This window comes from Gorilla gorilla, chromosome 21 (genome assembly GCF_029281585.2).
Source record: "Gorilla gorilla gorilla isolate KB3781 chromosome 21, NHGRI_mGorGor1-v2.1_pri, whole genome shotgun sequence".
NCBI lineage: Eukaryota > Metazoa > Chordata > Mammalia > Primates > Hominidae > Gorilla > Gorilla gorilla.
In genome coordinates, this window is record NC_073245.2 from 56,853,907 (window position 1) to 56,866,750 (window position 12,844).

The 12,844-nt window shown below is 53.7% G+C and overlaps 1 protein-coding gene across 8 annotated transcripts in view; it reads right to left on the reverse strand.

Moving 5' to 3' along the window:
- ADA (adenosine deaminase) overlaps positions 1-12,844 on the reverse strand; it is a 31,068-nt gene that overhangs the window by 1,359 nt on the left and 16,865 nt on the right. For 4 of the 8 annotated variants that reach the window (XM_004062204.4, XM_055373033.2, XM_055373032.2 and 1 more), the window contains exons 3-10: positions 8,154-8,276; positions 5,565-5,708; positions 4,678-4,793; positions 3,311-3,438; positions 2,127-2,198; positions 1,949-2,050; positions 1,708-1,772; positions 138-267 (exon numbers count right to left, since the gene is read on the reverse strand). In XM_004062204.4, the coding sequence (XP_004062252.3) occupies positions 138-267; positions 1,708-1,772; positions 1,949-2,050; positions 2,127-2,198; positions 3,311-3,438; positions 4,678-4,793; positions 5,565-5,708; positions 8,154-8,276 (880 nt within the window). Of the gene's footprint in view, positions 1-137; positions 268-1,707; positions 1,773-1,948; positions 2,051-2,126; positions 2,199-3,310; positions 3,439-4,677; positions 4,794-5,564; positions 5,709-8,153; positions 8,277-12,844 lie in introns of those variants that run through there. The other 4 variants (XM_019017171.3, XM_063702411.1, XM_063702410.1 and 1 more) reach the window with 2 other exon arrangements.

Consider the following 12,844-nt stretch of genomic DNA (forward strand, 5'->3'; position numbering starts at 1 on the left):
GTGTCTAGGTTGGGCTTGTCTTGGACTGTTGAGGCAGACTCACTCCCTCTCTCCAAAGATTCCAGGCCCCGGACTGGACCTGTAGATACCATACTCCCAAACCCGAGTCAAGGCCAGTATGGCTCACACCCACTCACCAGCCTTTTAAACTCCTCTTCGGTAAAGCCCATGTCCCGTTTGGTCATCTGGTAATCAGTGTCCAGGGTGGACTTGAAGATGAGCGGGTCATCTGTGTTGAGCGAGTAGTTAGCCTGGTCATTTTTGAGCCTGCAGAAGGGGGAGGAGGAGAGAACCAGCCTCCTTTTACTCTTACATAAATAGTCAGAACACATTGACGTTCACCCGCCTTTGATCCTCACAGCAGCCTCAAACAGATCTGAAAGATCTGATCCTTGTGCAGAGGGGGAAATAAATTCAGAACTTAGGTGACTTGTTCAAGTCTATGTAACCAGAAACTCCAGAATCCAACCCATCCTGAAGACCAGAGCTGGGCAAAGGCAGCAGAGGGGCCAGACATGGGAACCAGGCAGAATGGCAGCCGGTGGGGACGTGGGGGTGGGAGCCAAGAAAGCAACATCCCCCTCCAGCTGCCACCCTCTCCAGCCTTCCCCTCTGCACCCTACCTTGCTTGTTCCTCAGTCCCACTGGGAGCTGGCTATTCCAACATACCATGGAAGCTGTTCTTGGCACGATCCCTGACCACCATCTTGTTGTATCTAATGGCTCTTTCCTAGCTCTGACCATAATCGACTTGCATAGCAGAATTTCACACTGTTGACTGTTTTCTTGAAATCTTTTCCCTGGATTTCTGTGACACCACACTTTTGACTTTCCTCCTACTTGTCTCTTTTGCTGGTCCCTTAAATACCATTGTCCTTCTGGGTTCTATCCTAGGCCCTCTTGCTCCACCACCTCCTGGGGCCACTGCTTCTCCTTCAGCCACTATATCTGTGCAGATGACTCCTGGATCTTTTTCCAGCCCGTGGTACACCCACATGCCTCCAAGAACCTCCACAGGTGCCACGTGTCCCTAAGGCAAGCCCCAAGACCCCCTTGTCATCAGAACATCAGAGCCCAAGCCCCTCCCCTTCTCATATGCCTGGCAGATAGATAAGTGCTGGCCTGACCATGGTCACCCTGAGTTCTTGCTGTCCTGGTCTTGGCGAAGGCGGCTTTTTCCTAAGGCCTGATACTGCTCCTATGGCTTGGCGACAGGACGGAAGGAGGGCCTTGACCCTGGTTATACTCCAGGATGGGAGCCAGACAGGGTGGAACAGACCCTCCGGTGGAAAGCTTCAAGATGGCACTCAGGGGAATGCCCAGGGGTCCCAAGGGCCAGGTGTCAGGAACAGAGAACATGCTGGCCAGAGGGACTCCTGCTTCCTATGTGATGCCCAGGAGGCAGAGTTGGGAGAATTGGAAGTGTGGAAGCTTCCCTCAGAGTAATGGAGCGTTCTGCTCCAGCTGATGAGCTGTAGGGCCCCAGCTCTGCTGGTTAGCAGCTGGGTAATCCCAGTCAAGCCACAGCACATCTGGGCCTCGGATTCCTCATTTGTAAGATGAGGACGGCAATGCCTGCTTCCCAGGGTGTCGAAGAGATGTCATATCTAAAAGACCCGGCATGGGCTGATGCCCAATCCCTAAAGTTTCTTCCCTCTTTGGCCTTCCTGGAACAAAATTGAACAGGCCCAGGGGAACAGAGCTCACCGAACGACTGCATGCTCCGTGTCCGGCTTCCAGGCACCAGTGAGGTAGCTGGACCAGGGGCAGATCTGGAAGAGCAGGTGTGTGGCTGGCAGGGATGGCCCCAGGCCATGCTGATTCCTCCCCCCATGTCTGGGCCTGGGGCCACCCCTCGAGTTCCTGGGACCCGCCCTGCTTTCTGCCTCTCTATACAGGAAGTTGGGACAGCCGGGGATGGTTCCTCCCCACTCCCTGGCCCGCTTACCTCGAAGTGCATGTTTTCCTGCCGCAGCCTGTCATAAAGGGCCTGGTCTTCCAGGGTGTGGTAGCCGTGTCCCAGCCGCTCTGTCTTGAGTATGTCCACAGCCTGTAGAGAAGCAGAATAGAGCCAAGTATGGGAGGAGGCAGTGAGGAGGGACCCCATGGCCAGCCCAGGCCCTCACCTCTTTTACTACTTCGGCCGAGCCCACCTCCCCGGCGTGGACAGTACGGTGAATGCCGCTCTTCACAGCCTCCTGGAAGGGGGAGAGCCAGGTCATGGGTGCCCTAGCGGGAGGGCCCCGGCAGGCCCTGCCTTGACCACGCTGTGGAGATTGAACCATCCCAGTCATGCTGCCTGCTTCAACAGCATGGGGAAACCTGGTCTTTTACCCTCCAAGTCCTTATCTAAGTGGTGGCTGTCACTCATTAGCCAGTTACCATGTGTCAGGTAGTATGTGAAGTGACTTGTATACATTATCTAATATTCACAACTATTATCCCACCCATTTTATGATGAACGACTGAAGCTCAGGAGACTCAAGTAATGTGACCAAGGTCAGACAGGAAGTGTGGAACCAAGCTCTGAGCCCGGGCAGTGGGACTCCGGAGCCCTGACTTCTCCACCATGCTGCACCCTCCACAGGAGGCCCATTCATCATCACGCTGGAAGCGACTTTTGAGATGTCGGCTCCAACTCACTCATCCCAATAGAAGAAACAGAGGCCCAGAGAAGACACAGTGTTGCCCAGGTTCACACAGCAAATCACAGGCAGAAGCAGGCTCAGCACAGGACTCCCAACACCAAGTGGAGGCTTTTCTTTCTCTCTCCCTTCCTTCCTTCTTTCCTTCCTTCCTCCCTCCCTCCCTTCCTCTTTTTCCTTCCTTCCTTCCTCTCTTTCTTTCTCTTTCTTTTCTCTTTCTTCTTTCTTTTGAGACAGGGTCTCCCTCTGTCACCCAGGCTGGAGTGCAGTGGCATTATCACAGCTCACTGCAGCTTTGACTTCCTGGACTCAAGCAATTCTCCCACCTCAGCCTCCCAAGTAGCTGGGACTACAGGCATGCACCACCATGCCTGACTACTTTTTTTGTATTTGCAGAGATGGATCTCACTATGTTGCCCTGGCTGGTCTCAAACTCCTGGGCTCGAGCAATCCTCCTGTCTCGCCTCCCAGAGTGCTGGGATTACAGGCATGAACCACCACGCCTGGCCCAGGGGGATTCCAGTTCCAAGCCTTAAGACCCAACAAAGACACACTTCAGAACTCAGGAGACACCATGGTCCCTGGTTCTTGTGATTTCTCCCAAGTATGGGTGGGAGACAAGCTCACCCAGGGCCAGCCTCTCCATTCCTTCTCACACGACCCACCTGGTAGGCCTGGACATGTCCAGGCAAGAGGCTGCTTCCTGGGATGGTCTCATCTCCAGCCAGGTCAATGGCCACCACGGTCTGCTGCTGGTACTTCTTACACAGCTCCACCACCTCGGGGGACCAGTCTGTGGGCGAGATGCCCACCCAGGCTCTGTCACCAGCACCATGGAGAGACCTCCCAGCCTACCTGCCTGCTGTCCCACCCAAACCCCCCATGGGAGGCCAGCACAAAACAGGGCTCAGTGTCTTCAAATCCTAACTGCTATGTCCTAACCACATGGCCTGCGGAAAACTGCTCTGCTTATGGCCTCAGTTTCCGCCCTTTTCAGAAAGAACCCTGCCAGCTATTGCACAGGGTCATGGCCAGGCTTTGCCGAGGCCATGTGTGTAAAGCACCAAGGACAGGGCCTGAGCTCAGTAAATGACACGGACCCTTCTCTCACCTGGTGTTTCCAACAACACTCATGGTAGGCTTATTCCCATGTGCAGATGAGGAAACGGAGGACCGTTTAACACGTCGTCTAAAATTGAACTCACACTAGTATTGGGAAGTATCTCGCTAATATATTAGGTACTCTTAACCAATAAAGTTATTCTGAAGTGTTTAAGAAAGAATGAATGAACACAGGCTTTGGAACTAGATGTCCCTGGATACAAATCCAGGGTTTGTGCCTTGCAAGAGGCTGCACCTCACTCCACCTCAGTTTCCTCATCTGTCAAATGGGAGTAAGCAATGGTAGTTCTGCTTTGCAGGCTGCTGCAAGGATTAGAGGAAATGCGTGCAGGTAGCTCTTTGGTTCTTACTAATCCTGAGGGTAGAGGAATGAAGTAAGTGTGATCATCTCCTTGTGACAGTGCACAACTGAGGTGTCTTGGTGCATAACCAGAGCAGCAGTGTGACCTGCCCAATATCACACAGTGAGGCTGTGCACCATGAGGCACAAACTCTAGAGATCTGATCTGCATCAGTGACAAGGGAGACCCCTCAGAAATCCTGGAAATCAGACCTATTCAGGCCCAGACAGGATGAGGCCTGGTCCACTGGGTCTCGAGGGAGGACTATGGGCTGATCAGAATCTAGCCTAGATTTTTTTTTCAATAGTTACGTTCCTATTTGGTGTTGAGCTTCCTGCAGGGTGGCTATAAAGGCATGGCGTCCCTGGGGAGAACGTCTCCAGAAGTTCTGAGCCTGCCTAGGAGGTCTCCAGTTGTTTCAGGAAGCCCCAAGTTCCTGCCAGTGGGCTCAAGGGGACACCATGGGGCTGTGGGGCACAGGGGAGATCAGGTACAGCCCCACTGCTAGGCCAGGAGGTCAGGGCCAGGGTGAGACGGGCGGCCCTGGGCAGGGCGGTGATCCTACTCACTGGGCTGGTGGCGCATGCAGCACAGGATGGACCGGGCCTTGACCCCGAAGTCTCGCTCCCCCTCCTGCAGGCCCTGGCCCACTAGGGCCACCACCTCGTCTGGGGTGAGGTCCCCTCTGTGTGAGGAGAGGAGTAGGGATGGGCCTAAGGCAAAAGGAAGGCCTAAAGGGCAGCTCTGGGACTGGGACAGAGGAGGAAGAGGAGGCTTTGGGGAGGACCCTCCTCCCCCACTGACCCACTGCCTCAGAGGAAAGACTGGGAGAGATGCCTCCAGGCCCTAGCATGTCCCTCTGGCTCGTAAAGCAGCTGGGTGCTCCTAGATCTTAGTGGGAGGTGTGGGGTGTCAACACGGCCCTCCCCACCCCCAGATGGACAGCATTGCTAAGCTTGGGCCTGCCATGATGTTCACATTCTATATGTATCAGAATCATGGCTCAGAAAATGGGGCAGGGTGGTTTTGTGATACCACTTAGAGATCCATGGGGGCCCAGGCAGGGGGCTAGAAATGGGCCAGACTCACTTCAGTTATGAAGTTAGAGCAGGACCTTTAGGGCCTTTAGAGATCTGATCAGCATCAGTGACAAGGGAGACCCCTCAGAAATCCTGGGTGGCTAAGCAGGTTAACATTCCTGGACAGCAGGCCTGTGGCCAGAGCAAGACACAGCCAAACACTTGTGCCCAAGGTAAGAACATAACGGCAAAGGGAGGATGGGAACCACGTCTCTTGTGACAGAGTTAAACCCATCTTTCTGAGGCCATGGACCAGACTGGGGGCAAGAACAAGGTCTTGCTTGGGTCAGGGATTCCCAGCAGTTCGCCCTTCCAGTCTCAGAGCTGAGCCTCCCAGCCACACCCTCAGCATGGCCCCTTCCAGGCCCATCACTCACTCAGTCTGGTTCCAGGGGATTGGCTCCACTTTGGAGTTGGCCAGCAGGTGTGGACTGTACCGCACCTCCACATACACCACGCCCTCTTTGGCCTTCATCTCTACAAACTCATAGGCGATCCTTTTGATAGCCTCCCGGCAGCCCCTGGGAAGGGAAGAAAGGGGTTGGGAACAACCTTCCCCAAGTCCCTTGGGAGCTCCAGGAGCAAATGACATCCCCAACCCTTGGCAGATTAAACCCACTTCATCCCCCAGACCCAAGCTCTGGGCATCCACTGGATAAGATCCCAGACACTGGGCAAGTCCTATCAGCTCTACTTTAGAACTGCATGCCAGTTCTCACCCCTCCATCCTGGCCTGAATCACACCATCTCTAACTGGCCTCCCTGTCTCCATGCTTGCCCCTGTCATCCTGTTCTCCACCCAGCAGTTGGGGCAATCTTTTAAGAAGTTAAATCAAAGCATATCACTTCTCCCCTCGAAGCCCCAATAGCTTCCTGCCACGGAGAGTGACATCGCAACTCCCAGGTCCTGCCCACAAGGCCTGCATCCTCCAGGCCTTGCCAGCCTCCCCAGCATCTTCCTTCTCCCTCATTCCCTGAGGCCACCGGTGAAGACACAGGCCTGCTCTTCCCCGATACTGTCCTACACTGTGTCTCTCCTGCTCCCCTGGTTTAGAGCCAGCTGAAGCTTCACCTCCTCAGAGAGGCCTTCCCTGACCACCTTATCTTTTTTTTTTTTTTTGAGACAGAATCTTGCTCTGTTGCCCAGGCTGGAGTGCAGTGGCGCCATCTCAGCTCACTGCAGCCTCTGCCTCCTGGGTTCAAGTGATTCTTCTGCCTCAGCCTCCCGAGTAGCTGGGATTACAGGCGCGTGCCACCACGCCCAGCTAATTTTTTGTATTTTTAGTAGAGACAGCGTTTCACTGTGTTAGCCAGGATGGTCTTGATCTCCTGACCTCATGATCCGCCCACCTCAGCCTCCCAAAGTGCTGGGGTTACAGGAGTGAGCCACTGCACCTGGCCCAGACCGCCTTATCTTAAAACGGCCCCTCCACCATTCTCCTGGGCTTTTTCTCCCAGGTCCTTATCACTACTCAACATTGTGTGTCATATGGCTTATCAGCCAGTTTGCTGTATTCCCTACTAGAATGCAGTCTCCATGTGGCAAGGACCCCTCTGTCTTGTGATGGCTGTGACCTCTCAGCTGAGGACCATGCCTAGGACAGAGTAGCCCAATATTTGTTGGTGATGGAGTTAAGGCTGGCAGGGAAGAGAAATGAGAGAAAAGGACACAGCTGGACAAGTCCAGAGGGATGCCTGGATGTGGGAGACACGTGGGATACAGTCATGGACTTGGATCCTTGTGCCCACACTTATCTGCTGTGTGACCCCTGGTTAGTCACCCTCTGACACCTAGGTCAAGGAGTTATTGCGGGGACAAATGAGTCAAACTTCATAAACCCCACCCAGGTCAGTGCTTGGAGCAAAGCGGACAAATGCTCAAAACATTTTCGTTGTTATTACGGCATGTTTATTCCAGAAGCAAGGCACAAATTGGCCTGCCAGGGCCACTGTGTTGATCACATAACGGTGGACTGTGCTTAGCTGGAAGTTCCCACCATGAAGAGTGAAAATGAAGTGGTTACTAGAATGTGTGAGGGAAGGCACACAAGTGCTGGGAGAGCCCAGCGTGGGAAGAAAGTGCCCTGCCCAGGGGAGATCAGGCCACTCTCAGGAGAAGGGGTCACCAGAAGTTCTTGCATCTCGAGGATGAGGATGGAGGCCGGGCGCAGTGGCTCACGCCTATAATCCCAGCACTTTGGGAGGCCGAGGTGGGCAGATCACCTGAGGTCAGGAATTTGAGACCAGCCTGGCAAACATAGTAAAACCCCATCTCTACTAAAAATACAAAACCATTAGTTGGGTGTGATGGTGGGTGCCTGTGATCCCAGCTACTTGGGAGGCTAAAGCAGGAGAATCCCTTAAACTGGAGGTGGAGCTTGCAGTGAGCTGAGATCGCACCACTGCACTTCAGCCTGGGCAACAGAGTGAGACTCTGTCTCAATAAATAAATAAACAAATAAATAAATAAATAAGTAAATAAATCAGTCATGGAAATTTCTCTCTAGTACTCACCCATACCCCTTCTGGGCCTTTTCGGTACCTAGTGCTGTTCCCTAGCGACTCAAGACAAGAAAAAGAAAAAGCCTTTGGGAGAATCTTCCCCACATCTCCCCGCCCCCACCCTATATTCAGGCCTCTCCTCCCCTCACAACACGAAGCCCTGAACTAGGAGATAGATGGCCTGGGTTCAAGCCCTGCACTGCCTCTGACCCTGTGTTCTTAGCTCTCATATTCTGCCATTTCTCTGTAGAAGTTGAAGCAATTTCAGTCCATCACACCCACATCTCAGAAGGGAAAACTGAGGCCTAAAGGCACTGGAGAGACTCACTAAGTGTACACAATGGTGAGAAAGACAGCTGTGGTTTCAGAGCAACTTCTCTGGCCCCCACAGGCTGAGGGACAGGCCTGGTCCTAGTCATAGGGATCGATGCTGCCCCAGGACCTGCGGGTTGGGGGCAACTCACGCGATAGCAGGCATGTAGTAGTCAAACTTGGCCAGGAAGTCTGGAAGGGTGAGCGGCTTGTCCATGCCAATGACGTTCAGCAGCCCCCCTGCTGTGTTAGCTGGGAGGGCGATCCCTCTCCTCCTGGAAGCAAAACAGTGAGTGGCGGACCAACCTGGGGCAGGATCCAGGCAGGCCTGACAGGCCAGGGTGGAGCAGACTCAGGAGCGCCAGCCTCCTTGCAGGACCACAGCAGGAGACATGGGCGTCTCTCAGTCCAGCTGCTCCCACTGGACAGATGGGGAAACTGAGAACCAGGACCGGAATTTTTCCAGCACCTTCTACCCCCAATGCACAAGTCAGCAAATCTCAAGGGGGATAAACAGGTTGAAGTCGTGTGTGTGTGTGTGTGTATGTGTGCACACATGCACACACCCCCTCCATATCCTTGGTTGACTGATGCTTGGAGACAAGAAAAGTGCCAGGTCAAGCTCATGGCTTCCTCCTCAGCCCCAGGAGCTGGCTCAGCCAGCTGGTCCTATGCCCAGTCAGGGGTTATCAGGGGCAGTAACTGCAGCATCACAATTCCCAGGGTAGGGGCAGGCGTCAGGACTTCACCCTCCATCTGGCTGGCACATCAGAGGCTTGCCCAACCCAGCGCACTGGGAGAGGGCCAGTGGAGGCTCAGGGGAGGGGCCCAGTGGGCCGCCATCCAGCTCAGACCTCTCTCTCCTCCCTGCCCACAGGCGCCACACCAGGCTGGACTACAGCAGCGCTCAGTAAGAGCGTGCTGGAAACAGCCCCTCTGGCTTGGAGCCTCCATTTCTCCCCAAGCATCTCGGCCTCCCCTCCCAGCCACGGGAAGCAGGGTGCGAGCTCAGGGGGGGCTCCCTCTCTTCTGCACACGCTCCTGCCTCCTCATCCCATCCCGGCTCTGCTCCAGCTCACAAAGTCACCTCGACCCTCAGTTTCCCCCCTTTTTTTTTTTTTTTAAGATAAAACGGACAGCCAGAGAACACCAGACATTAAGAAATGCTTCTAGGCTGGGCACGGTGGCTCACGCCTGTAATCCCAGCACTTTGGCCTCCCAGGCCAAGGTGGGAGGATCATGAGGTCAGGAGATTGAGACTATCCTGGCCAACATGGTGAAACCCCATCTCTACTAAAAATACAAAAATTAGTTGGGTGTGGTGGTGTGTGCCTGTAATCCCAGCTACTCAGGAGGCTGAGGCAGGAGAATCGCTTGAACCACAGAGTCAGAGGCTGTGGTGAGCCGAGATCATGCTACTGCACTCCAGCCTGGTGACAGAGCGAGACTCTGTATCACAAAAAAAAAAAAAAAAAAAAAAAAAAAAGAAATGCTTCTAACACGAGGGACAAAACAGGAGAATAGACAAAAGCACTCCGAGGAAACAGCACAGAGAACAGATGAAAACCTAAGAACCAAAACAAAAAAGACATGAATATCCTCAAAGAGATGAGAAGACACAACATCCTTGAAATGAGGGAACATTCAGAACCCAAGAACGAGCCCTCGGAAATTTACAAGAGAATGCAGCAGCAACTGTCACGATGTAAGAAAAGAACTGGAAGCTAAAAGTGAAGAAATCCTCCACAAAGTAGAACAAAAAGACAAGATGATGAAAAATAGGAGTAAACAGTTAAGGAAATTAGAAGATTAAATCAGGAGGTCCAAGCATCCAATTATCCACAAAGCAGAAACAGAAAAATAGGAGGCCGGGTGCAGTGGCTTATACCTGTAATCACAGTACTTTGGGAAGCCAAGGCTGGTGGATCACTTAAGCCCAGGAGTTTGAAACCAGCCTGGGCAACACGGTGAAACCCCTTCAAAACAAAAATTCACCTGGCATGGTGGCGTGCACCTGTAGTCCCAGCTACTTGGGAGGCTAAGGTGGGAGGACCACCTGAGCCTGGAAGTCAAGGCTTCTGCGGGCCAAGACTGCACCACTGCACTCCAGCTTGGGTGACAGAGCGAGACCCTGTCTCAAAAAAAAAAAAAAAAAAAAGAATAAAGGAGGAAAGTGCCAAAGAAACAGAAGTTTGACCAAATAGTGTTTTAGTGTTTGTAAGTAAGTTTGTAAGTCCTTTAATAGCTTCTGCTATTAAAATATTAAAATGCTTCCCTACATAAATATGTTTCCTAAGCCCCCTGAATGTGCTCCCTTCCCCATCTGTTAGCCCCAGTCCCCATGAGTGCCCAGAGGGTACCACCAAGGGGTCACGCTGGTGCCCACTAGCCTGCTAGTCAGCCCCTAATCACTGCTCTTTACCAGCCCCTAATCCCTGTAAGAACCTGCAGGGGAACGGTGCCCTGGTGCGGCACTGGCACCTGGAAGTCGGAGCTCAGTGCCTCGGGTTCCCCTGAGACTGCTTCCCCTCCCACTGCTGGCCAGCTGCCCCAAAGTCACCCTCACAAGGCCTTGCCCAGTAACTGTGGCCCCTGAAGAGCCTGTACCAGTTGTCAAACACTGTTGGCGATATCACTCTGGGAACTGCTGTGTAGAAGGCAGGGAGATGACACTAGGGCTCTGGCTCCCATATTGCCAAACCCAGTGGCCACCTTTGCCTGGGACCTGCTGCACCAGCCATGTGCGATTCTCCTAATGGTCTCCCTCCAGCCCCCAGGACTCCACCTGCAGGGGCTCTGCCCTCTGGTCGTTCTCTCTCAGACTCTGCCTTTTACACACCTGGCCAGGCCAACTCATCTCCTTTGGTGGTTTTCAGCTCCGGATCCAGAGGTCCACAGCTTCTAATTCTCTATGCCCACACACCACCACTGAGGGCCTGTGATGTGCTGGGCACTGGGCAGATAGCAGTGACCAAGACAGACCCATGTGTCTGGCTGCCTGTTGAGAGGCAGGCATCTCGTGCCACCTTTCCCCTTCCTCTAGATCACTCCCTTCCTGGGTTCCACATTTCCAAATACGGCTCCTCCATCTACCCAGCTGCCCACACCAGAGACGGGCGCCTCCCCGTGCCCAGCACCAGCCGGTCCCCAAGAACAAATTATTTTGCTTTCTATTTCTCCTCTTCGATTCTTCTTCTCCAGCCTCCCTCCTCAACAACCATCAAGAAGGAACTTCTCAACACACAGTTTAGACAGAGCAGCCAGGGAAGGCCTCTCTGAGGAGGTGACATTTCAGCAGAAGCCTTGGGGTAGGGGCAGTTCTGGGCAGGGGAGGAGTCTGTACTAAAGCTGCAGGCAGGAAGCAGCGGGCATTGGAAGTGCAGGGTGGCTGGAGGTCAGAGAGCAGGCGTTTGTGCAGATGATGCACCAGGGAGGGCAGGGCCAGGCTGGGCTTAGGAAGGGACTGGGGCTTTGGCTGAAAGCACTGGGAAGGCACTGTAGGATTTCAAGCAGGGGACTAGCATGAAATAATTTACCTTTTTAAAAGCTCCTCTGGCTGCTGCGTGAAACAAATTGGAGGGAAGCCAGAGCTGAGGCCAGAGAGCTAATGTGGGGGCCCGACAGGAGACAAAGAGCACAGGGGACTCCCAGTGTCTCCCACGGGACACGGCTTCCAGAAGCTGCTCAGACTGAGCTGGAAAGCGCCCATCTGGAGCCCAAAGTTGAAGCAGGAAAGAGCTGTTCCTAGGGCCCTGGCACCTCTTGCTGTCCCTGGCCACCCACACAAGCCAAGGCTCCTCATAGGGCCACGCTCTGTTTTTTCTTTTGTTTTGTTTTTTTGAGACGGAGTCTTGCTCTTGTTGCCCAGGCTGGAGTGCAATGGCACGACCTCGACTCACTGCAACCTTCACCTCCCTGGTTCAAGCGATTCTCCTGCCTCAGCCTCTCAAGTAGCTGGGATTATAGGTGCCCACCACCACGCCTGGCTAATTTTTTGTATGTTTAGTAGACACGGGGTTTCCCCATGTTGGCCACTGCTGGTCTTGAACTCCTGACCTCAGGTGATCCACCCGCCTTGGCCTCCCAAAGTGCTGGGATTACAGGCGTGAGCCACCATGCACGCTTTGTTCTTAGATGATCCCTACTCCCTGGTCAGCCACAGCTGCTGTGCTGGGGCGCTGTCTGGTCCTCTTCCGGCCTTGGTGGGCAACACAGCCACAAGAAGCCCACCATCAGGAGCCCAGGGAGGGAGGGAGGATGAGCTCAGGGGTTGCAGGTCAAGTCCATCTCCCACCCCTATTTACCACATCATCCCAGGCAGGAGATCTCCCCTCTAAGGCCCTCGGTGCCCGTGTCAGTAAAACATAATATTTTCCATGGAGGGGTCCACGGAGGAAGAAATGAAACTTTGTGTGTCATGAGAAAGAGCAGACTCTGAAGCCCAGTGGTCTGGGTTTGAATCCCAGCTCTGTGACTTAAAGGCTGTGTGACCTTGGGCAAGTAACCCAGACTCTCTGTTTCCTAGGTCTGGCATGTTTGAAAAACATCCAGTGTGGACTAAGCAAGGAGCCTTAGAGAGGTCAGAGAGGCAATGCAGGCTTTGCAGAACTTTAAGGCCCATGTGTGGACTTTGGCTTTGACTCTGAGTGAGATGGGGAAGCTGGGGAATGAGCTGGGAAGACCATGGGTTAAGGCTCTTGCTCCAACTACAGCACTGCAGGGCCCGTAGAGAGGAAGGCCAGAGTAGATGGCTGAGACCAATCAGGAGGCCACAGCACCAGGGAGGGGCAGTGGTGGCCCAGACCAGGGCAGTGATCGGAGGAAAGAGCAGCCAGTTTCAGAA